This window comes from Coenobita brevimanus, chromosome 101 (assembly GCF_032717465.1).
Source record: "Coenobita brevimanus isolate Jiangsu-jjx chromosome 101, ASM3271746v2, whole genome shotgun sequence".
NCBI classification, from domain to species: domain Eukaryota; kingdom Metazoa; phylum Arthropoda; class Malacostraca; order Decapoda; family Coenobitidae; genus Coenobita; species Coenobita brevimanus.
The window spans coordinates 3,602,323-3,625,695 of NC_137054.1; the positions used below are offsets into that span (position 1 = coordinate 3,602,323).

Sequence of the window (23,373 nt, forward strand, 5' to 3'; positions counted from 1 at the left end):
GCCAAATTAATAAGCCAACAAAGGCGTTACCTGTTGTTTAAAGATCTTGGTGGCGAGTGTGTAGAGGATGGGGTTGAGGGCCGAGTTGACAGGAAGGACGAAAACGGCCAGCCACGCGTAGAGGGTTCGGTCGATCACCACACCTGGAGAAAGGAACGGCAGTGAGAGGACCGGTGAACATATGAGGGACGCAAGGAGCAGAAGGAAAGGCACAAGCGTATGGAACCGTTAGATCAATAAAATATGAGTTTGTGGTACAGTGGAGGTGATTGAAACAAGGGAAGTGTGAAGAACGTAGGAGGCATGAGGAACGATGGGGGCTTGAGGAACGGTGGTGCTGGAAGAACTATAAGGAGTGACAAAAGTGTCAGGAAAGATAAGAGATTCTGTGGAACTGCGAAGGTGAAAAGAACGTTTGAATCATTTTAAATCGTTGAATGAATATTTGTGAAGAACCGCTGGTGATGTTTGAGGAACGGCGTAATTTGTAATGAACGGCAGGGTAACTGAATATTGATGATGGGATGTGCATGACGAACTGTGGTTATGTCAGTATTATCGATTGTCAAAGTAGGGTATACAAAATATGTATTCGTAATAAATAATGCATATGTCTCCATTAACTCTGAATAAATTTTTTAATGGGTAACACTATATGCAGTTATACCCTTTACTTTCTCCGAATAAAATCCTTACCAGTACACCTATAGGCCTACAGAAAGAAATATTAACTTGGTTATGAACTGCTACTTATTTTTTTCTTTAGAAATTTATGGCTATGTTTATTGTCCCGTTTTCTTTCATTTGTTAGCACGATTAATCATCTGTATGGAATGGTCTCTCTCTCTCTCTCTCTCTCTCTCTCTCTCTCTCTCTCTCTGTATATATCACCTTACTGGTGATGTGTGGTGTGATAATGTGTGGTGTGATATGGTGGTGAATGTGTAGTGATGTGGTGTGGTGGTCCAATCGTAATTATAGTATTTCCTTTCCACTTTTCTGCTTCGGCCTTCTGTATTCTCTCTTTCATCATTTTCCTTTTACTTTTCCATCTTCCTACCCATACCGTACTCTGTGCTTCCCCCTGCCCCCTTTTTTAATCATCTCCTTTTCCTTAACAGCCTGTCATTCGTCAGTCTTATCCTTTTATTTCCACTCTCCCATCAACTTACACACACCTCCCATATTTCACTTAGCTCTTTCGCTTGTAGGTATCCCATTCTTCTCTCCTAACCCATTCATCCTTGTCAGTCTATCACATCCTTTCATCTTGCGAACCGTGTTCATCCATTTATCCACCCTACCTCATTCTTTCTAACATCTCTCATATTGTGGCTAGTCGTTCTTTATACTCTTCCTCTTCTGTTCTCCATTTCCATTCCCCTATGCTCTCTATGCACTAACACATCTGTCTTTATCTATCCTTTTCCATTTTGTTACTTTACTCAATTTATTGTATCATTTCTCATCCTAGTTCATCCTGCTGTTTATCTCTTCTTTTCCTGCTCTGTTCCACTCATTCTGACCTCTCTCATTCTGTATCATCCTTCTTTCCACCTATTCTTTTCCTAAGGCTCTCTCCATCCATTCTGTTACTCCTCCAGTTGTTCTTTATTTTTTCTCATTCATCCATCGCATTCCAACATCATGCCATCCTATCCTTTCACATACTTATATTTTTCCGGTTTTATCTCTCTCACTTTCCCTCGTAATCACACTTCCATGCCCTATAACTATTCCAATATTTCCATCTCTCTTTCACATCCCCGTATTCGTGATTCGCTGTTTACATATTCAGTCACTCTTCTCCTCTTATCCTGTCCTACTTCTTCCACTCCTATCCTCTCTTTTGAATTTTTGTATCCTACTTTGCCCTTCACACTTGACTTTCTATCTTTGTATTCTGTTGTTTACGTTTATCCACACCTATTATTCACCTTTACATTCTTTTGAACTCCACTTTACTAATGACACATCCTGATTTTACCATCTTCTTGGAAAATTATATCTTATCTGTGAGAGGAAACTGAATAAAAGTTGGGTGTGCTGGCTTCTGATGCTGATGCCCTCCTATTGCGGCCCTTCTGTTTTACGAGCATCTTCCCCCTGTTTTCCTTCTGTCCAGTCCGCTCTGTCTTCTTGTACGGCCTTAATCTTATTCTGCATTTTCTCCCATTTTCATCCTCCTCTCAGATTCTCTTAGCCTTACCCCAGCGTCCTCTCCCACCCCTCTATCCCATTGCCATCATTCATTTCACCCTTACTTCCACCACCCTACCCCATCTCCCACAACTCTGAATCATTCCTTCCCATCTCATCGTTTTGTTCCATTCCCATTTCACCCAATTCCATCCTTTCCCAGTCCCATTCCCTTTCCATCTTTGTCCCAACCTGTCCCATCCCTTCCTAGTCCCACCACCATACTTATATCCTTTCCCTCCCGTCTCTGATCTCTGTTCCAATCATCCCATTCAGTCCCTTCAACATCAAGTTCCGTTTCTTTTCCATCACCCTTTTCAGCCTCATATCCATTCCACCATCCCTTAATTTCATTCTCATAATCCAATCCAGCTTCATATCGATCTCACTATCTCATCCCCCCATCACTCACCTCCCAGTGCCACCACCTTGATCACAATAACAGGCATCCAGCATAGGAAGTCTGTGCCCACTATAAACGCGAACCGCTTCACCAGTATGCGGTCCTGCCTCTCCTGGGTGGACCGCAACGACATCTGAGACTCCCGGATAGCCAGGATCATGCGGCCATAGGCATACGCGATGAACATAAAGGCTACCAGGTTTAGACCTAAGAAGATGAGCGCCGAATGTTCCCAGGCCTGAAGGAGAGGAAAAGCGAGTTATAAATCATCATCATCATCATCGTCACTCTAATCATGGTTTAAATGCAGAGCACGGTGATGAACATAAGATCGCAGATGTGACAGCGGAGATTACTCTTGCCTGATGGAGAGAGAGCAATTTAGCTATCGTCATCATCATCGTCACTTGAGTTTCCAGTCGATTTCGGTAAACCTATTTAAGAAATATATAATGTTTTGTTGCTTGAGAGCTACAATATATGTAAAGAAAATTAGCATATTGCACGGTTAATCACAGAGATGACACAGCATGAAATTTGGATTCAAACTGAAAATCAAGATACCACTGGATCGCTTGTGTCTTCGGTCACGATGTACGTAATTCGTCCTGACATGCATCTTGACTTAACGCACTCACGCCGGTAGCCTTAGCTGAGATGAGATCGAGACAGGTCACGAAATCTTACCAAATTCTCATGAAAACACTTTATAACTGTACTCATGTCTCGAGTTATATTACTGTCTACCCAACCTGCCAGTAACATTATTTCTCTTCCCTGTTGTTTGCTTCATTGATTTCCTGCGACACTTCTCAGTTTCATGATGTTTCTCCTACTTTCGAGGACTTAACCTATTTTCTGCCTTGCTTCTCTGTCACGTTATTGAACTGAAGGGAGACGCCCTGTAATAATGGGGTTCATGAAGGATATATCTAGCCCCTTCCATTCGAATTTGGTTACACTTTTGTGAATAACAAAAGTAAAATTATAAGTATATCACCGGGCTAAAAGGTTATTTATGTATCTGAATCACCCCTCACAGGTAGCAAAGTCAGGTAACAGGTGAAAATAAAGTTAAAGCCTTTCGGATGATGTGGTGTTATATATTACTCAAGTTGCCTTCAGATGATATCATGTAGATTGGGAGAGCCACCCGGGATCTCAGATAACCCCTCCTGTTCGAAAAGTCTATCCTAATCTAGATGAAATCGTCAGGAAAGTGAGGGATAAAATCAAAATTACGTCCTTTGCATAAAGGAGTAAACTTTAGACTCTACAGGCCTTCTCACCCTGTATGATACCAGTGTATTTTCATTATCTGGTCGTTTATTTTATGTACTGTATTGTATCACATCAACTGGGCTGTATATTTCATAGTTTTATACGTTTTCTTATTTACCACCTAGTTTTTTTTTTTTTTTTTATACATGTGATCATTTGTAAATATAACATCATTTGGTGTTTACAGTATATCGGCCTTTTTTTATTCTCGGCCAATACTAAATGTATTAAGTCATTAAAACATATGATACCTTCGTGCCATCATCATCATCATCATCATACTAGAATCCAGCATTAATTATATGATGGATAAGACGCATCAAATGGAGGGAAAACAACACATCGCATCCCCCTCTCGCCTACTGTGCTATCCATTGTCTGTTATTCATTCTCAGCTGACTCAACTGACCTAAAGTCAAAATACCTATATCTAATAATCTATCTGTTCATCTATGGAGGTACCCATTCTCACCTTAGCATAGGGGTCGTGTATGTGAAGTGGCAGACACATCCCATTGCTCCCATAGAAGTTATCCCCATAGTATCTTATCCCACTGACTGGTAAGAACGCTAGGACGCCTGCTACTGTCCAGGTAATGCTCATCACCACCACCGCCGCCCTAAGTGTCCTCTCTTTCAGCGTGAGCGGGTGCACGATGGAGAAGTACCGGTCCAGGGTGATGGTGGTGAGCGTGAGCACCGAGGCTTCAGAGCTCAGTGTGCTAAGGAACCCTGGAATAGACAAGGAGAGATAAAGGAATACGCCTGAGAGGGATGGGAGTTGTGCTGATGCAAGAATTAATTTTAAAAAAGTGCAAAGCGAAATAATAACATTAATACAGACGAATACAATAAGCTTCGCCATTTATATGGCGAGGCTTAATAATGATGCTGACGAAAACAAGAAGCTTCACCGAAGCTTAATATTAATACTAACAAGAACAAGAAGCTTCGCCATTTATATGGCGAAGCTTAATAATACTTACCAAAACAATAAGCTTTGTCATATATTGGGGAAAGCTTGATAATAATAACGGTGACGATAATAATAATAATAATAAACAAGAACAAGAACAACAAAAGCAACAAGAACAACAAAATTAGCAATAAAAGCTCAAGGGCGCTGTTGCGACGTGCACCACTGCTGTTGCTGGGAACCTCTGGACATCAAGGCGCTTATTACCATCAGCGAACCCTTCCATTAATGACGGTACAATAAGCAGTTTCATACAAGGCGCTGAGAGCAGCACAATGTCGCCACTGTTACAGCAGCTCGTATTTTCTAACGCGATGAAAATGTGTAACCTCTTTCATCCCTGATGACAGTCTTGTGGAGTCAGATGAGAATTTATTTGACGAATAACCGTGGAGATTCTTTCTATTTCATAAGCAAGACTCAATAGACTTAAGGCAACCACGAATTTTGTATTCAAGTTTGGAAGTGGCCAATGCGTCAGGTAAAAGAGTAATTTTTTTGATGTTCAGTATACCAAGAGAATCCTAATGCTACGAGGTTACTTAATTTAGTATGAACATGCAAAATCTATTACTGTAACTCATCTCTGTTAATACTATAGTTCATTAATGCTGCAGACCCTTAGGGCACTCACCACGGAGACACAGTAACGCCAAGCATAATAATCACATTAACTCCTTCAAACTGCAGTTCACCCGGTTCATATTTCAGTTGAACCTATAACAACAACAACAAACAACAGCAGTGACAACAAACAGCAAAAAACTGCTACGACTACTACTGCTGCTGCTACGGCATTTCACCATGAGAGGTTTCCGTCAACATGATAATGAACCAATGTTTCTCTAAGGTTTTGTAGACCGTAAAGGTTCTGTTTCAGCTATATTATTTTACCTATTATATCGTAATATCCCCTTGTATGTTATTGACTCAAGCTGTCTATCTGTCTATCTATCTCTATATTCCACTGTTTGGAAGTTCGGATAGGAAGGGAGAAAATATACCAAAACTCAGAAAATTGAAGGATTATGCAGCGTGCTTGTTCATGTATTTTCTGTGTAGGGAACACAGACATATCCCAGCCGACCCAGGATAATAAATATACATTTTCATCAGTTCTTTCGGTACGATGACGGATTTTCAGTGCCATACTTTCCACACCAAGACATTTGAATTTGTTTTAAGAAAGAGCTCATGCTGAGAAGGATTTAGAAAATCTTCGAGAGTCCCGTTAGGACGATAATATTTTGATAACGTTTTGCTATAACCATAAAAGATGTCACTCACGGTGTGATGGTTAATGCTAACAGTTGTTTTCTCCAATAATATTATAAAAGATTTTATTTTATATAGCAAATAACCGGCATAGTGGTAATTTCTCTGATGATTTTTCCTGTGTAAAAAATACAGGTTCTCTCTTCATATAGCAAATAGTTTAAAGGTAACGATTAGCCTTATCAATCCGATGATGTATTTGTTTTTTCTTTAAATCTTGCTACCGTCAGACCACTTCTTTCAGCTACGGAGAACCCCCTATAGTCAAACGTACAAGGCTCTACCAAACAACTCAAGCACGAAATTCTTCCTTTAGCTGAATGATATAGCCAGGAAAGAGCAAGAGTAAAATATAAAACACGTCATCGTTAGGTGGGTTAAAGCTTTCTAACAAAAAAAAAATGTCGAATTCGTGAGCACGTAACTTCTTCAGCCCGGCGATGTAATCTAGACGTCATTCTTGCTGTCTCCAAGCGATTATAATCAGCGTAGATTTTTCGAATGGTGGGGGGGCCGTTGTAAAATGCGTTATTTGACTCTTTTCACAGTAACTGGTCTTTCATAAGGTCGATAAACTCGGCAGGGAGCGGAAAGAATTAAATAAAAACGACAGCCCAAATAGAAAGTTGCTTTTTTTTTTTTTTTTTTTTACATCATTCTGGCTACTGCAAAACGATAATATATAACTTTGGAAGGATCTCAAAAAACATTTTGTTTCTAACACTTGCAATCTGAAATGTCTCTCTCAAGCTGAATAAACATGTCACCTGGCGGCAACACGGCAACAAAAACGACGCACTGGAGTGGAGCATTATAATGTTACGTTCCTTGCACGCCGGTCATCGTTTCATATAAATATTTTTTTCTGACAATCTGTACCCTGTTCCTTGAGGCCCAGCAGGCACCCACGCGCCGATTTGCCTCGCCATCCGTAGTCTATCTATTATCTCGCCCAGTCCACAAGAAACACCGTAATTATCTTCAGTTCATAACTTTTTGTCTTTTTATTAGCCATGATCTCAAACCTGTTAGTGTAGGCTACAGAGAGGGACAAAAGTTCGGCTACTTTTACGGTGGGTTTTCTCAGCTTAGGAATATTAGTCTGCAAAGGAAAATTAAAAGAAAAAATGAAATTTCAGGTGAAGACTTTTGCCCCCAATTCTACCAATTTTACCCAACGTAGGCAAAATAATTTTTTCTTCATTCTACATCGGTGCGATGAATTACTCTATTTTGTCGACTTCAGAACCGTATAATATAGCCTATTGTATGTCAGAATTTTATTGGGCACAATATCTATCTATCTATCTCTCTATCTATATCTTAGAGCGAGAGGGAGATGAAACTCAGCTAATCCAAATAGTCTGGAGTTAGCTGGCATGAAATAGTGGGATTATCTTGACTGTGAAAAGTAAATAGTACTGTATTAACATCATGAAACTCTAATGAGCGATTCTCGGCTGAACCAAATCGTGTGACGTTAGTCGTATAATAGAAGGAACGACAATAAGAAGGCTTACTCCTGTAGCTGTTATCATGACTCTCAGTTTTACCACACACTTCTTTTTGAAAGAAGTGTAACTTTCTGACAGTCCACACAACTCGCTTTTTACAAAGAACCTCTTCAAAAGGTTGACAAGAAGTCAACTTGTGCTGTATGAGGAAGTACCAGATAATTCCATACTGGTACATTTTCTTTGTTCCCGCGCTTTTAGAAAACAAAATATATAGGCTAAGGATTTATGGGGTAGCTAAATAAAATACTTTTATTTCCCTTAGAAGTACCATTGTTCTCCCACTTCATAACATCGCCTTACGTAATATAAGTGATTTATGTAAGTATGGAGTAGACTGTAGCACCAGTCGAGCAGGGCAGTACTCCCGAGGTGGATGGAAAGCTGATGACAGGGAGTGCTGGAGCTCCCGTTTCATCAGCCCTCAGGACTAGTTCCTGACCATCCCCCTTTGCTGAACTTTTTCAGTGTCTCAGTTACACGGAGGGTAGGCCAGCATGCTCTCCAGTACAAATTTCTCTATCTATCTTCACCAAACTACATGCACAGTACACACCACACTTCCTATTCAAAATTTACCAAAATGGCGTCAATTCACCTAGCCTCGGAGTCCCCAGGGGGGGGGGACCATAAATGCCCCCGCCATCTGCCCCTCTCCCGGTGACGACTCGAGGTGCCTGGAACCACTGTCTGACTCTCTTCTTCTTCATTTCTGCAACATTCGCGGCCTTTCATCTAACTTTCGCTCTGTTGAGCACCACCTCTCCTCCTCTAAACCTCACCTTCTTTTTCTAACGGAGACTCAGCTGTCTGAGGCAACTGACAGCAAACCCTTTTCTGTATCCTCCTACTTTCTCTATACTCATTTCAAAGCCAAGGTGGCTGTTGTGTATACATACGCAACGACTTATCTTGCTCTCGTGTTCCTGAACTTGATTCTTCTGAATTCTCCACTCTCTGGCTTCGGCTTTCCTGTCATTCTCTGACTAAATATATCTGTGCTGTTTACTTATCCCCTAATTCTACTGACTATCAGAAATTCTTCGACTATCTTACTTCTACGATGGAACACATTCTGTCCATTTCTCCTTTCTCTGAAATCTCCATTCTTGGAGATTTCAATGTTCACCACCACCTTTGGCTCTCCTCTCCTTTCACGGATCCACCTGGTGAACAAGCCTACATCTTTTCTATCCTTAATGACCTAGAGCAGCTTGTACAGCACCCTACCCGTATCCCTGACCGCCTTGGAGAGAGCTCCAACATACTTGACCTCTTCCTCACAACTAATCCTTCTGCTTACTCTGTTAATCTTTTCTCTCCGTTGGGCTCCTCCGATCACAACCTTATTACCTTAACCTGTCCTATCGCTCCAGTACGGCCTGCGGACCCTCCAGGGAAACGTCGTCTCTGGCATTTTGGAGCTGCGGACTGGGAGGCCCTCAGGCAATACTTCTTTGATTTTCCTGGAATGATTATTGCTTCCATGGCCGTGAGCCATCTGAGTGTGCCTTGCATTACGGAGGTTATTCTCTCGGGCATGGAAGCATACATTCCTTTCTCATATCCTTTGACTAACGCAAGAAAGCCTTGGTTTAATCACGCTTGTTCTAATGCTGTCCGCAACAAGGAGAAGGCCTACAAAAGGTACCGGAGCCAACCCACCCTGAATCACATAATCTTTACGTTTCTGCCCGGAATCGTGCTAAGTCTGTTCTTCGCTCTACTAAAAATAATTTCATCCATACTAAATGCTCTCAACTCTCCAACTCGAATTCTTCCCGCTCTTCTGGCACCTTGCCAAAAATCTTTCTAACAACTTTACCTCATCATCCTTCCTCCTCTTTTCTACTCTGATGGTTCTGTAGCTATTTCTTCTACTGATAAAGCAGATCTCTTCGCACAGACTTTCTCCTCCAATTCCACCTTAGACGATTCCGGTGCTGTTCCTCCATCACTTCCCCTCTCTGACTTCCTCATGGCTGACATTAAAATTTCTTCAGTTGATGTATTTTCTGCCATTACTGGCCTCAGTACTAACAAGGCATATGGGCCTGATGGGGTCCCTCCTGTTGTTCTCAAAAACTGTGCTTCTGTGCTTACACCCTGCCTAGGCAAACTATTTCGCCTTTGTCTGTCAACTTGTACCTTTCCTTCTTGCTGGAAGTTTGCTCTCATTCAGCCAGTCCCAAAGAAGGGTGACCACTCCCAACCCTCCAACTATCGTCCAATTGCTTTAACGTCCTGTATTTCAAAAGTTTTCGAGTCAATTCTTAATAAAAAAATTTTAAGGCATCTTTCCTATCACAACCTTCTTTCCGATCGTCAGTATGGGTTCCGTCAGGGACGCTCCACTGGCGATCTTCTCACCTACCTTTCAGACTCCTGGTCATCCTCCTTTCGGGACTTTGGCGAAAGCTTTGCCATTGCACTTGACATCTCAAAGGCTTTCGATCGAGTCTGGCATAAATCTTTAATTTCCAAACTGCCCTCCTACGGTTTCTATCCTTCTATCTGTACCTTCATCGCTAGCTTCCTTTCTGGTCGTTCTATAGCTGCTGTCGTAGGACGGCCATCATTCTTCTCCTAGATCTATCAACAGTGGTGTTCCTCAGGGCTCTGTCCTATCACCAACTCTCTTCCTTTTATTCATCAATGATCTTCTAAGCTGTACATATAACCCTATCCACTCATACACTGATGACTCCACCTTCACCTTTCCATTCGGTTCCCGCAACGCCCATCTCAACAGTTACTTCAAGAAACAAGGGATGAGGCTATGGCACACCTAATGTCTGACTTGGCTCATATCTCTGACTGGGTAAAAATAATATGGTTGTCTTTAATGCTTCTAAGACTCAGTTCTTACACCTATCAACCCGACAAAATCTTCCACAGGTATACCCACTAATGTTTAATAATATTCAGATTAATCATGCATCATCCTTGAACATGCTTGGGGTTTCATTTACTCGGGACTTATCTTGGAAAGATCATATTACATCTCTTGTAAAATCTGCATCCAAGAGATTGGGTGTGCTAAGCCGACTCCGCTCTTTCTTTACCCCTGCACAATTGTTGACTCTATACAGGGGTTTTATCCGCCCCTGTGTGGAGTACAACTCTCATGTGTGGGGAGGCTCCCCACATACAGCTCTTCTCAATAGGGTGGAGTCAAAGGCTTTTCGTCTCATTAACTCCTCCTCTTACTGACTCCCTTCAACCTCTGTCTCTTCGCCGCACTGTTGCATCTTTATCTCTTTTCTATCGCTACTTTAATGGTCACTGCTCCTCTGAACTGTCTGCTTGCATTCCTCCACCTCTACGACGGGCGCGTAGCACCCGTCTGGCAGCAAACTCTCATCCCTTTTCTGTCCAACTCTCTAATGCAAGAGTTAACCGTTACTCCCAGTCTTTCATTCATGCAACAGGTCAGCTCTGGAACTGTCTCCCTCTGTCTGTATTTCCTCCTGCCTATGATCTCCAGTCTTTCAAACGCAGTGTGTCCAGGCATCTCAAAATGATCGGATCTTGAATTTGGCTCTATATTGTATTTTGTTTTTCTCTTGGAGGGAACTGTTACTGCGGGCTCATGGCCTTTGGTTCCTTCTTCCTCGCATAAAAAAAAAAAAAAACAATATTAGTGCAGATGTTAACGGAATATAAATTTCTACCCCTTTCAGTACAATTTTTTTTTTTTTTAACATTCTAATAATGTCAGAGAACATAATTAAGCTTGGGAGACAAGTCGCTAACTGAATGGTTTATGGAATTTTGTTTTAAAGCACAGGCTAACCCAATTATTCCTCCAAGTACATATCTTTCCAAAATAAGTTGTACATATGTACAGTTTTATTCTGCGAACGAGATACGAATCTGGATGAAGGATTAAATTTCTGAACGCAGTGGCATGCTTTCCACATTCCGACGATTGTACTGAGCTCACGAGAGATCTTTTATGCTGAAAGGAAGACATTATTTATTTCCTCCCCTTCTAAATATCTCTGTCCGTCAAAATAATCCGGTAATACAAAGAATTCAGTGAGAAATACATCATGTTGAAAAGATTAATAATTCAAAATGTTAGGAAAGCATAAGATTATCGTCCCTGTACACAAAAGTCATCACCCAACCTATGTTTACTCTCATCTTGATATTTACAAGCTTGTATATTGCCATAGCCACTTTAACCAACCGTTCCTCAGCCCCAAGATATCTCATTGTCCACTTCACCGCCTCCCTCAGAACTCTGTCAAAAGCCCTCTTCAAAGGTACAGAATCAGAGTACAAGTATGTCGCCCTTCCTGTATATTTTTCCGGAAGATATCGGACAATGAATATTGCATCAGTGCTCCCTTTGCATGGCATATAGCCAAACTGCATCTCATCAGTATTCACTGTATCATACACATACTGTAATTTCCAAGGATCATTCAGAGTACAACCCATACTACACCCGTAACTTGACACACCGTCACATTAGCCGCACAGATTGAGTACTATGAACACGTACTGTACATGACTTTAATACGTATAAATATATATATATATATATATATATATATATATATATATATATATATATATATATATATTGTGTTTTTTGAAATCCTGCACACACACACACACACACACACACACACACACACACCATATATATATATATATATATATATATATATATATATATATATATATATATATATATATTATATATATATCTTTCATGTAGCCCTCAAAATGCAACCCTCACTTTTTTCACCACCTTAATAGGACCTGTCAGTAAAAGAAATATATATATCAAGATTATCATGATCACCATGATCACCATCGTCATCATGATTTTTTCCACCTAAGGATGGGATGAAATAAAAAAAATATATACCTAAATAAATGTACGAGGACACCCCCCTACACCCACCACACAAGTTACACTGCCAGGAGCGACGCCAGGTGTACTCGTGTCTGATGTAGGCGCCCCTGAAGTAGGCGTCGTAGGAGGCGATGACGAATAGGTACACCCCCATCAGGAAGTCCGAGAGTGAGAGGTTCTTGATGTAGAAAGAGTGGACGCGGTTGGGTTCCTTCACCACAAAACGACCTACTAAAACTAAGAGGTTCCCAACGCAGGCTAGCACACCCATCACCCACACGCTGGAATTGAGGAGAAACATGGGTAAATGCAGACTAATCCTGAAAATGAGAATATAATCAACCCCTAGAAAGACATTCATTTGTTCAGAAGATGAGCAGGAAGAGTAAAAACAAAGTAAATAAAAAATCCATACACCAGATTACAGATGTCCTTCAATCGTAATAAAAATCTGTAACGGTTGGACTTGAACTGCTGTAGGTTGAAGATATGGGAGCAACTAATATAGGAAAACGTGTTCCAGAATGAAACAGTTCGGGAAATATAGGAATTCTGATAGGCAGAAGTTCAATAATATAGCAGTGTGACAGCCAAGTCATGAGCGTTAGCAGATGCCCGTGAAGCACTGAAGAAAGCGTGGAGAGGTGGCACAATGGTTGCAACTTCGTCTGAGCATTTGCCATAAAAGTGCATGTAAATCAACACAAGGAAGGGAACTTTCCTTCTTACTTCTAGGGGAGGTAGTTAATTTGTAATTGTTAGGTTATTAATTATTCTTATAGCATTGTTCCGATTTTTTATTTTCCAGTTTCTTTAGTGCAACTTCTCCATATCCACTACAGAAGGTGGGCAGTATTGGAACTGAAAGCACAGATGACGTCTAAATAGGAGCTGTCACAAACTCCCCAAAGTTGCCAATCTTCACCTGATAACTTAATCTGATAAATAAAAACGCGGACAACTAAACCACTGTTTTGTGTTTCTGTTATCTTTAATTCATAATTAACCAACCCATCCCTCAACTATTCTTTCTCTTTTGGTTCCCCGGTCATACGTCTCTTATTCACGCATATCCACTGTTTTACTTTATTTTCGCCAGTCCAACCAGTTCTCACCCACCTAGTCTACCCATCACCTATAACACCCACACATTACCTACCCCACTCCGACCTATTACAACAGTTTTTCCAGTCACGATGGTTGAAAAGCATATATATATATATATATATATATCACCCATTATTCACTTCCTCAGTCAGCCATCACCTAGTCCAGCCAGCCATCACCTCTCCCACTCGCTGTTCTCCTAGTCAATTCACCCATCCGCCAATCTTACGCATCCCGCACCTATCCAGTACATTCATCCACCTATCTTAACGTAACCTCGCCGATCCCATGTATCCATTAACATATTTTACCCGTCCCTCATTTATGCAACCCAGGCATCACTTGGTCCACCCACCCTTCATCAATCCCACTCAATTTATCTCACCCATTTCTCACCTATCCCACCCGCGCTTCACCTATCTAAATCATCCATCCACCAGTCTCAACCATTTATTATTTGCCCCACCTACCTTTTATCCCACCCATACAGTACCCATCCGACCAACTCTTTACATATCTTACCAACTTTATTCTATCCACTCATCACCTATCATACCCACACTTCACTTATTCCACCTGCCCATCACCCATCCTACCCATCCATATCCAGCCCAACAATTCGCTTATCTCAAAAATCCATCACCTATCCCGCAATCCTTCTCCTCTCCCACCCACCTACCCGTCCGCAGATGAGACAGTTTTAGCTGCCAGTCACCTATCCTATTTACCTTTCATCTACCCTCTTATACCCTCACTTGTTTTGCAGTACCAGACTGTCCTAACTCCCCATCACCTCTCTCAATTCCCCTTTATATGTCCTCCTATACCCTCACTATTCTGAAGTACCAGGCTATCCTAACCACTTATCACCTATCCTAAGTACCCCTCATCCATCTTCCCATCCTCTCATCCTCATCCGTAACACCAGACTATCTTAGTTGCCTATCACCTATGCTAACTACCCTTCATCTTTTTTCCCCATCTCCTCACCTGATTCGTAGCACCAGACTATCCAGTAGATGCTCCACTGAAGAGATACCGTCACCCTTGGGTTCACATACTCTTACGTGCAGCACCAGGGAGCAGAGCTGAAATTCGTCGAAGTAGCTGTGGAGGAGAAATGGAGATTAGAAGTAAAAGTGAACGAGTGCATTAATAACGCCGTAAGTTGGCTAGGACTAGATTTATTGTTGTGTGAACGAGGTTAAATTCGGCAAGCGGATATACAACCATGGAGAAGTTATCGCTGGTCAGTAGATGGTTGGTGTTGATAGACTCGAGATTACTGTTTGTAGCCCAGTGGATAATAACATAAACGCTAGTGGAAACCAAAGAGTTGATATTGCCAGGAACTCACATTGTTTTTGGTTGCAGGAAAAACTGAAAAAAATAAATAAACAACAAATGTGGATTCTAAGGTGCAGTAAACAATTTGTAAATCCTGAGAGTGGCACTTAAACATAAAATACGGATTGACAGTGGTGTAATATCTGAGCCTGAATTCCTCTGTTTTGCACATAATGGCGATCATTTGCGGGTGGGCCTACTTAGTTGTCTCATTTTTCAAGAGATGCACTGTTTGTGTGAAGAAGCCCTTGAATCATATTCTGAAAACCGAGGCGTCCATTATCTCTCAGCTATTAAGGTAATTTGGGTTGGGTTGTACTGAGTTAGGGTTGATTGGATTAGTTTAATTCGATTAGGTTAGGAGAGGTTAAGTTGGTTAGGGTAGATTTTGTTAGGTTAAGATTGATTAGGTTATGATGATAATTTGAATTACATTAGATTATTGTAGGTTCGATTAGATAAGACTGGGCTTGTGTAGGTTCGATTTGCTTAGGATAGACTAATTTAGGTTTGGTTGGGGCGCAACTAGCCGATATAACTCAAAATATGGTTTTCTCTTTAAATAGCGTCCAGAGAAAATGGTAGACTCGTAGAAGATAGTGGTAACCTATTATTTTTCGTAGAACGAGAAACATAATCTGTTTTGACGTATGAACTGAAATATTTATTGTTGTAAAGGATACAAAAGAACTTATACGCCGAAAAGAAGGTGGTGGGTCTTGCCACACACCTTCTTCAGCAAATACAGTTTTATACAGTCGGTGGTTATGAATTCGTTGATGTAGCCACACGCCCTTTAGCTTATTCGCTATAGTACAGTACATGTTATAAAATGTAAAGGAATATATAAGATTTATTACATACAGGAGAGAGACGTAGCATCAGAGCATTATAGAAGCACAGCATAGCAGCATTATCCCCAGCCGTACATGACATTGCACCGCCTTTCAGTGGGTCATATGGAGTTGGTGAGTGATAGCCACAACACCCACCAGCACGACACCTCTCTCTCTCTCTCTCTCTCAGGTGCACTATTATATTATGTCAGTGAATCCATTATAACATGAAAGAAAAGCATTCGGGACCCGAATGCTAATCGCCCTCCAGAATATGCTGTTGGCCAAGTCCAAGATTTAGGCCATATCTTGATACCCTGAAGGTTCCATGTTGATAGCTCAAGCTGTTCATGAAAAATAATGGTGCTAAAGGCAGGGGATGAAAATTAGTAGACTTTTGGCAGCGATTTTGGTGACCTTGTTCTTGACCCCGAGTGCCCATTTTCGAAGTCGGTCAAGATTTTGGCCATATCTTGATACCCTGAAGGTTTCATGTTGATAGCTCAAGCATTTCATGAGATATAATGGGAACACACCCACACCCACACCTACCCACCTACCCCCCCTCCCCCCCACACACACAGAGGAAGGCAAAAACATCACTCCGCCTTCTAAAGGCGGGCAATGAAAAGGGTGGGTAAGGAAAAATCCGTCCATCCATCATCCAATCCTACGTTGCCCCATGAGGGGCGCAGGAGCCCGGGGCTAGGCAAGTTGGTCCTGGCATTTAAGATGAGAGTGACCAGCCACACTCATCCCAGAGTGGCATTACGTGAACAATAACTCCAACCATCCCTTGGATATAAACCTTCACCGGCTCAATCCGACTGGAGCGCCGTAATTACCCACTAAACCACCAGGCGCCATTATTTGGTTATATGGTTACCACCCAGCATAGTAAATGGTTTCCTGGTTTACAGGAAACCTTTCGGCTTGTCACTCAGTGTTGAGTTACCCACAGGCAGAAGGAAGAAGAATGAAGAACAGAAAGACAAAAGAGGGAGTGTGAAGTCACCCGTAGGCAGAAGGACGTGGAAAGAATGAAGCAAAAAAGGACAGAAGAGGAAGGAAGTAATGGAGGGAGAAGAGGAAAGGGCAGACACCCGAGAGCAGCACTACATCGAGTGAGTGGATGGTGAGTACCCCCACCATAAGGAAAAATAATCCAGAAAAGTACAGGGGAGCAAAGTATATCGGACGTTGTGCGTCCCCTGCTTATTTTGTTTCGTAAGATTACTCGGTATGCAATGCAAGGCGCATGAATCCTATATATATATATATATATATATATATATATATATATATATATATATATATATATATATATATATATATATATTTCGCTCAAATAAAATGGCAATGCACTCAAATGAAAAGCGTCGTTAGTATTATTATCTGCAAGAAACAAATATATAATTATTATTAAACTGTTTTATAAGACTAGCTCATTTTCAGATACACATTAGAACACCAACTATTATAACTTTACCAGAAGATGAAGGACCCATTACTTTGTGAGGTAGAAAAGTAGTATTCTATGTCATTTAAACATGGAAGGGACAGATGAAGCTACAATTCATAATCATTTAGCTCACATCTTATCCTAATGTAAACTGTTAATTAGCCAGTTATCAACACACCTGTTAATTTCTTAGTGTCAGGCTCAGTTAGACGGTAAGGACGTGAGACTGAATAAATTAACACAATCACGTTTAAGTTGTGTTTATGTGTTGGGGGGGGGGTACGTGCATGTGCGAATGTATGTGTGTGTGTATGTATGTACGAGTATGTATATATGTTGGATTTTGTGGAATGCTGATGGCCTGATCCAATTAGGAAGTGAGGAGGGATGTCACCTGAGACCAGGGACCACGGTGTGCTACAAATCATGGAATGGGAGATGATTTATGACGCAGGAGGTAACGAGGTGTGGGTGTGGGACGGGTGTGGAATTAACGTAACCCGGGTGTGCTGTGTGGTGGATGCAAACACTGAGGCAAGTTTGACAGAAATCAGGCGGTATGAGGATAAATATCGCACGGAATCCAAAATGAAATAGATGGACGCCCAGAATGTCAGACCCAAGCCCATTTTCCCCAGTTACGCCAAGCTGAGGGCAGTAATAATAGGAGACTAATACAACGCTTGAACTCGAATGTGAGTTGACTGGACAAAACACTAAGGTAGTTCGATTGCAGGTATTCCACGCTGGTGATGTTTTCAAATACCCCCGTCTTGAGGCGAGTCCTAATAATAATCAGACTAACAAAATAACAGCAAGACACTAATGCATTGGTAGACGGTGGATAAATACGGAATGGATAAAGTACTGAGCAAGGTACTCACATGTACTCCAGGCTGGTCATGTCCTCGAACAAGCCCGTCTGTGGAGAGTCATGCAGATTGCTCCCCTCCAGGTTCCTGCGGGAAGGTGGGATGAATGAACGGAAGTACGAGAAAACTGAAAAAAAAACGGACGACTGAAAAAATTAGTTTTTGATACTGAGCAGAAAGATAAACTGATGAAGGATCAGTCTCTCTCTCTCTCTCTCTCTCTCTCTCTCTCTCTCTCTCTCTCTCATAGGCCCTTTCCTACCGCGAGACATTTCCCAGTAATTTCTGCTTCTTGCACTATTGTAAATAAGAATGAGCTGTCTTAACTCCCTCTCTTCACCGTGAGGTGAATAAAATCGTCTACAGGTAGCAAGAACAAAATATGTAGGCCCAATCATGTTCAAGTGACAGAGAAAAAAAAAGAAACAGGAATTCAGTCATTATTAGTTATGCATAACCCGTCGTCTCATTATAATACCTCAGCTTTTTCAAGACTGAATATCCCCGAGTTGAATAAAATCATTTGGCCATTACATGAATGGTCCAAATATCCTCATCGTACTAAATGATCGAAACCTTCCATCAGCTAATATTCTTAAAGATACTCGTACAACATCCTTTATGCTTTACTCAGTTGAGAAAATGTCTGTAGTACTGAAGAATCTTAAGTGTCGATAAACCCACATAGTGCCAATAACTTTTGCATCATTAATATACTGCGATATTCCAACCTTTAAAGAGTTATAACTAGCTCACGAAAGGACAGATACGCGTGGAGATGATTTTATCGAGGCCGTCTGTTACTGGGTACGGCATCAGGCAACATATGGACAGAGGACATACATGAGTCAGACAGATAAACAATCAGCCATAGACAGATAGACTGACACAGACTGAAAAATTGTTTGGTAAACAAATACTCATAGATACTGAAAGAAGGCAGGCTGACAGACGGACATAATCTATGTATAGATCAGTAATTTCCGACCTACAGGATAACTACACCAGTGGGCGGCGAGCAGGGGGCAAGGGGAGCGGGGTTGGAGGGGGGGCTCAGATAGCGTCACCTAATTTTATTTGGCCGTGTTAATAACATAATAGTATTAATAACTATTTGTATGAGCATCCCAACTGCTAAAATGAAAGCGTCAGTACAGAGTCAGCTCACTGACCATGCCAGTAATGTGTTTATGACTCCTGACACCTGAAAATTTGTTTGTATTTTGTAACTCATACAGAGGTTCTCCATAAATAATTCTAATCATGTTTACGCTGAAATGCTGCTATATAACAAAACACTAGTGAAAAGTATTTTAACGATTAATTTGCTTTTCGGTTATTACTTTGTTTCACAAAGGCAAAATCTTTAACGATGAACACTGTTATTCGTTGGTTATACTAAAAATAATTTTATATATGTTTGCCATCAAGAAATGGTACTGGTTACAGTTTGTGTTGTTCAGTATTATTAAGTATGAAATTCCTTCCCACAATTCTGCATTTCATGTCTGTACCCAGGGGACAGATAGGGTTCAGCATTCATGGATTCGTATAAAAGGTTGAGACATGTCATTATAATCCTTGGACCACCAGGAACAATATCCAGGTGCACAGTCTTGGAAACCAACTACTGTAAGTTTGGGGGGTCGTTCTTGAAGAAGAACTTGAATATGGGACACTGGCTTAATTTTAAAATACAAGTTTTCTAGGGTATTCAGGGTAAAGAAATTAATCCTTAATACTACCGTATTGAAGAATTCATTTATTCCCTGAATTGCTTCTTTTTTGAGCTCACTTCCCCTGATTAATTCTCCCCCAACCTTCAGCCTACAGCAGTTCAAGTCCAATTGTTACAGATTTTTGTATGAGTGGATAACACCTGTAATCTGGTGTATGGAATTCAGTTTACCCAATTTTTTTGCTTTCTTTGTTCATCTACTGAAAAAAAAAAGTTAGGGAGGAAGTGTAAATGTGTAAGAATAAATAAATTTATATCCAGCACTTCTAGCACCAACAGTCTGATTTACACCAGCAGTAAAATAATGCACATTGAGGAAGGCCAAACTATTTTTAAGCCGATTTTTTAATGAACTGGGTATACGAGAACTCATTATATATATTTGACAATTCAGTACACCGCCTATTGTAATGAACGGGGAAAATCATGATCATAAAAACACTTATAACACCATTCACAGTGACAAGCATTTCATTAGCTTCAATTAATTACCTAAGGGTACTCGAACAAAGGACAAATACTCCCCCCTCCCCCGCACACACACATACCCTCCAGTCCACTGCCTGTGCACAGTTACTTCGACTATTCGTATACACATACGCAGTCCTACGATCCCATATATTACCCCAAACACACATGCTCTCACCTGCTATCCTCCACACACACACACACACACACACACACACACACACACACACACTATCTGGTATCCCTCCCCCTACCACTCCTTCTCCGATTCCCCTCTATCCCCTCTCCCTTACTCTCCACCCCTTCAACTTACTCACATGGACTCCACGGCCTCCAGTTCGCTAAATGTCCCAGGTTCGATCTCCTCCAGGCCATTGTCTTGTAGGGTCCTGTTCAGGGGAAAGGAAATAGTCGGGGTGAGAACAGTGAAACAGAATTTTTGTATTAGCGCCTTAAACTCAATAACATTTTCTCCCTACTTTTGATTATATTCAGCTTATGATGGTCGTTTCAAAATTAGATAATTATAGGTATTGTTAAACTCTATCAGACCGACAGCGCATTTTCCTTTTTTGTAAGTATTTCCAAACAATTTATTTTTTTCAACTTAAAAAAGGCCTTTCAGTGAGAAGATTATTAATAGCAACAAGTAACTACTACACCTGAACAAAAAGTCAGGAGATAGCAAGAAGTGGAACCTCTTCAGTCCGAGTTGTTGTTTTCTTTTATTTCGCTTATCACTGCCTTCAGACGATTATATTCACCTACGAATGGTCATTAGGAACTAGACGGGTTTGATGCAGTAGTCATCAGTCATTTCCCTATCGGGTGCTTTACAACGCCCAATTGTATCATCTGTTAGCAGCAAAACAATAGACTACAGGAAGACGCCACTAGGGTGAAGCAGTTGACCTCTTCAATACGAAAGATCTCATGTTGAATAATGTTATTTGGAGGTAGCAAGAATAAACTTTAAATAATGGATTGCGGATGGTACTGCTTCTTGTTTACCGTCAACCTTTTCTACTCTCGGGATTCCTGAGTAAAGAGGTGAATTTCGAACCCATTTCATATTGTTTTTAGTAGTTTACCAAGATTCATTAGGTTCTACCAGGGTTTAAGACTGGGTAAAGAAATCTAACACTTTCAGCCCGATAAAGTCCACTTTCAGTTGATTCACACCGTCCCCATCAGAGTTTTATTTAACCTCGGATTGATTTTACGAACTGGAGGCATTATTCATCCCCTTAATCAACCCTTCACTAATACAGATCCTTCTTATATTGAAAAACATCGTTAGAGGTAATAAGAATAAAATAAAAAATTATGTACTCTGCCGGGGGGATGAGTAATGGTGACTGTATAAAAAAAAATCACCTAATACTTCACTTTTTCTTGTTCTCAGCGTCCTCTGTTCGCTAATATTCCTAAGTAGAGAGAGATGGTTCGTTTGTCTTCCCAGATGATTCACCGTAATATGATTTGTGTTAAGGAAGGAGAGTAATGGACATGGCGCAACTCTCTAATGATGGAAACAGTTCTCATATTCTATTAGAACTAAGGCCAGACAATTTTCCTAAGCTGAGGGTGAGGCACTGGAGACACTGTGTTTATAGAGTCACCCTTACCCCTCCCATGATCGAGACAACTTTAGTATTTAGCATTATGTAAGGGGTTTTAATGATGGAGTTTGCTTACACCTTTGCTCACGCTATCACGATACTACGACTGCTAGTGATCTAAATGTAAAATTACGGAATGCATTTTAGAGAACACCAGTTTGTGCCGCGCGCCGTGTCACAGTCAAACGCAATACCGGAGGCGGGAGTGAGGTGAATGTATTGCGAGGTTTAATTCATTTAATGCATACATACGCATACATCTGCAAGGTAGCGCGGGAAGGGGGGGAAGATGTGTTAGACGAGGAGAACGGGGAAGGGGGAAATGTTGGGAAACAGGGGTGATGCTTCTGGGGAACAAGGGATCTGATATGTTGGGGAACAGTGTGGATGATGTGGTGGAATACAAGGGGGTGATGGGGAGCAGGGGAGTGATGTGTCAGGGAACAGGGGGTGAAGTGTTGCGGAACAGGGGTGATGTGTTGGGGAACAGAGGGTGGTATGTTGGGGAACAGGGGGTGATGTGTTGGGGAACAGGGGATGGTGTGTTGGGGAACGAGATGATGTGTTGGTGAGCAGAGGGTGATGTGCTGGGGAACAGTTGGTGATGTGTAAGGGAACAGGAGTTGATGTGTTGGGGAAAAAGGGGTGATTGGTTTCGTTACAGGAGTGATGTGTCAGGGAACAAGCGGTGATGTGCGGAGGACCAATGGGTGATGTGTAGGGGAACAGAGGTTGGGAAACAGCCGGTAATGTTTTGTGGAGCAAGGGTTAGGGGACAGGGGGTAATGTGGTAGGTAACAGGGGATGATATTCTTGGGAACAGGGTTTGGGGAACAGAGGGTGATTATTCTGGGAAATAAAGAGGTATGTGTTGGTATTGGGGAATGACGAGGAGCTAAGAGTGGATGAATAAAGAATAATGAGAAAATATTGTACTGATGACAAGGGAAGTAGCAGTAAACCATACCTCAAAGCATTGTAAGTCAGGTTGAAAATAAGGAATGTTCAGTTCCAAACATGAATACTGATTCATTTCCTTAAGACGAACAGCAAGACAGATAACAGTGGCTTTCGATACTTAAAGATGCGATCTACGTAGCGCTGCAAACTTTTCTGAGTTCTGTTTAAGAGTTTCATAATAGTCCAGCTAAAAAGAAGACTAATATGGTTATGACAAATGTAAATAAAAAATGTGTAACCATAAACGTGTTGAAGAAAAGAGTGAGATGAGACGTGGTAGGAAAAGTCAATGGCAGAGTCTTCCTTTTTATTCCTCTCCTAAACGCGCACTCTCCATTTTCTTTTATCTTATCCCTTTTCATACTTCTCTCTCTGTAATTTTCGCCCATCTTTGATCCGCCTTCATCCCGTCTCTCTTATCTTCACGCTAGTTCATCTTT

The 23,373-nt window shown here is 41.2% G+C and overlaps 1 protein-coding gene across 1 annotated transcript in view; it reads right to left on the minus strand.

The window, feature by feature from the left end:
* LOC145414890 (uncharacterized) overlaps positions 1-23,373 on the minus strand; it is a 104,495-nt gene that overhangs the window by 49,636 nt on the left and 31,486 nt on the right. Inside the window, 7 exon segments of the mRNA XM_080284307.1 lie at positions 31-143; positions 2,612-2,840; positions 4,356-4,615; positions 12,570-12,802; positions 14,619-14,735; positions 18,158-18,232; positions 20,669-20,740. Of these exon segments, the coding sequence (XP_080140433.1) occupies positions 31-143; positions 2,612-2,840; positions 4,356-4,615; positions 12,570-12,802; positions 14,619-14,735; positions 18,158-18,232; positions 20,669-20,740 (1,099 nt within the window).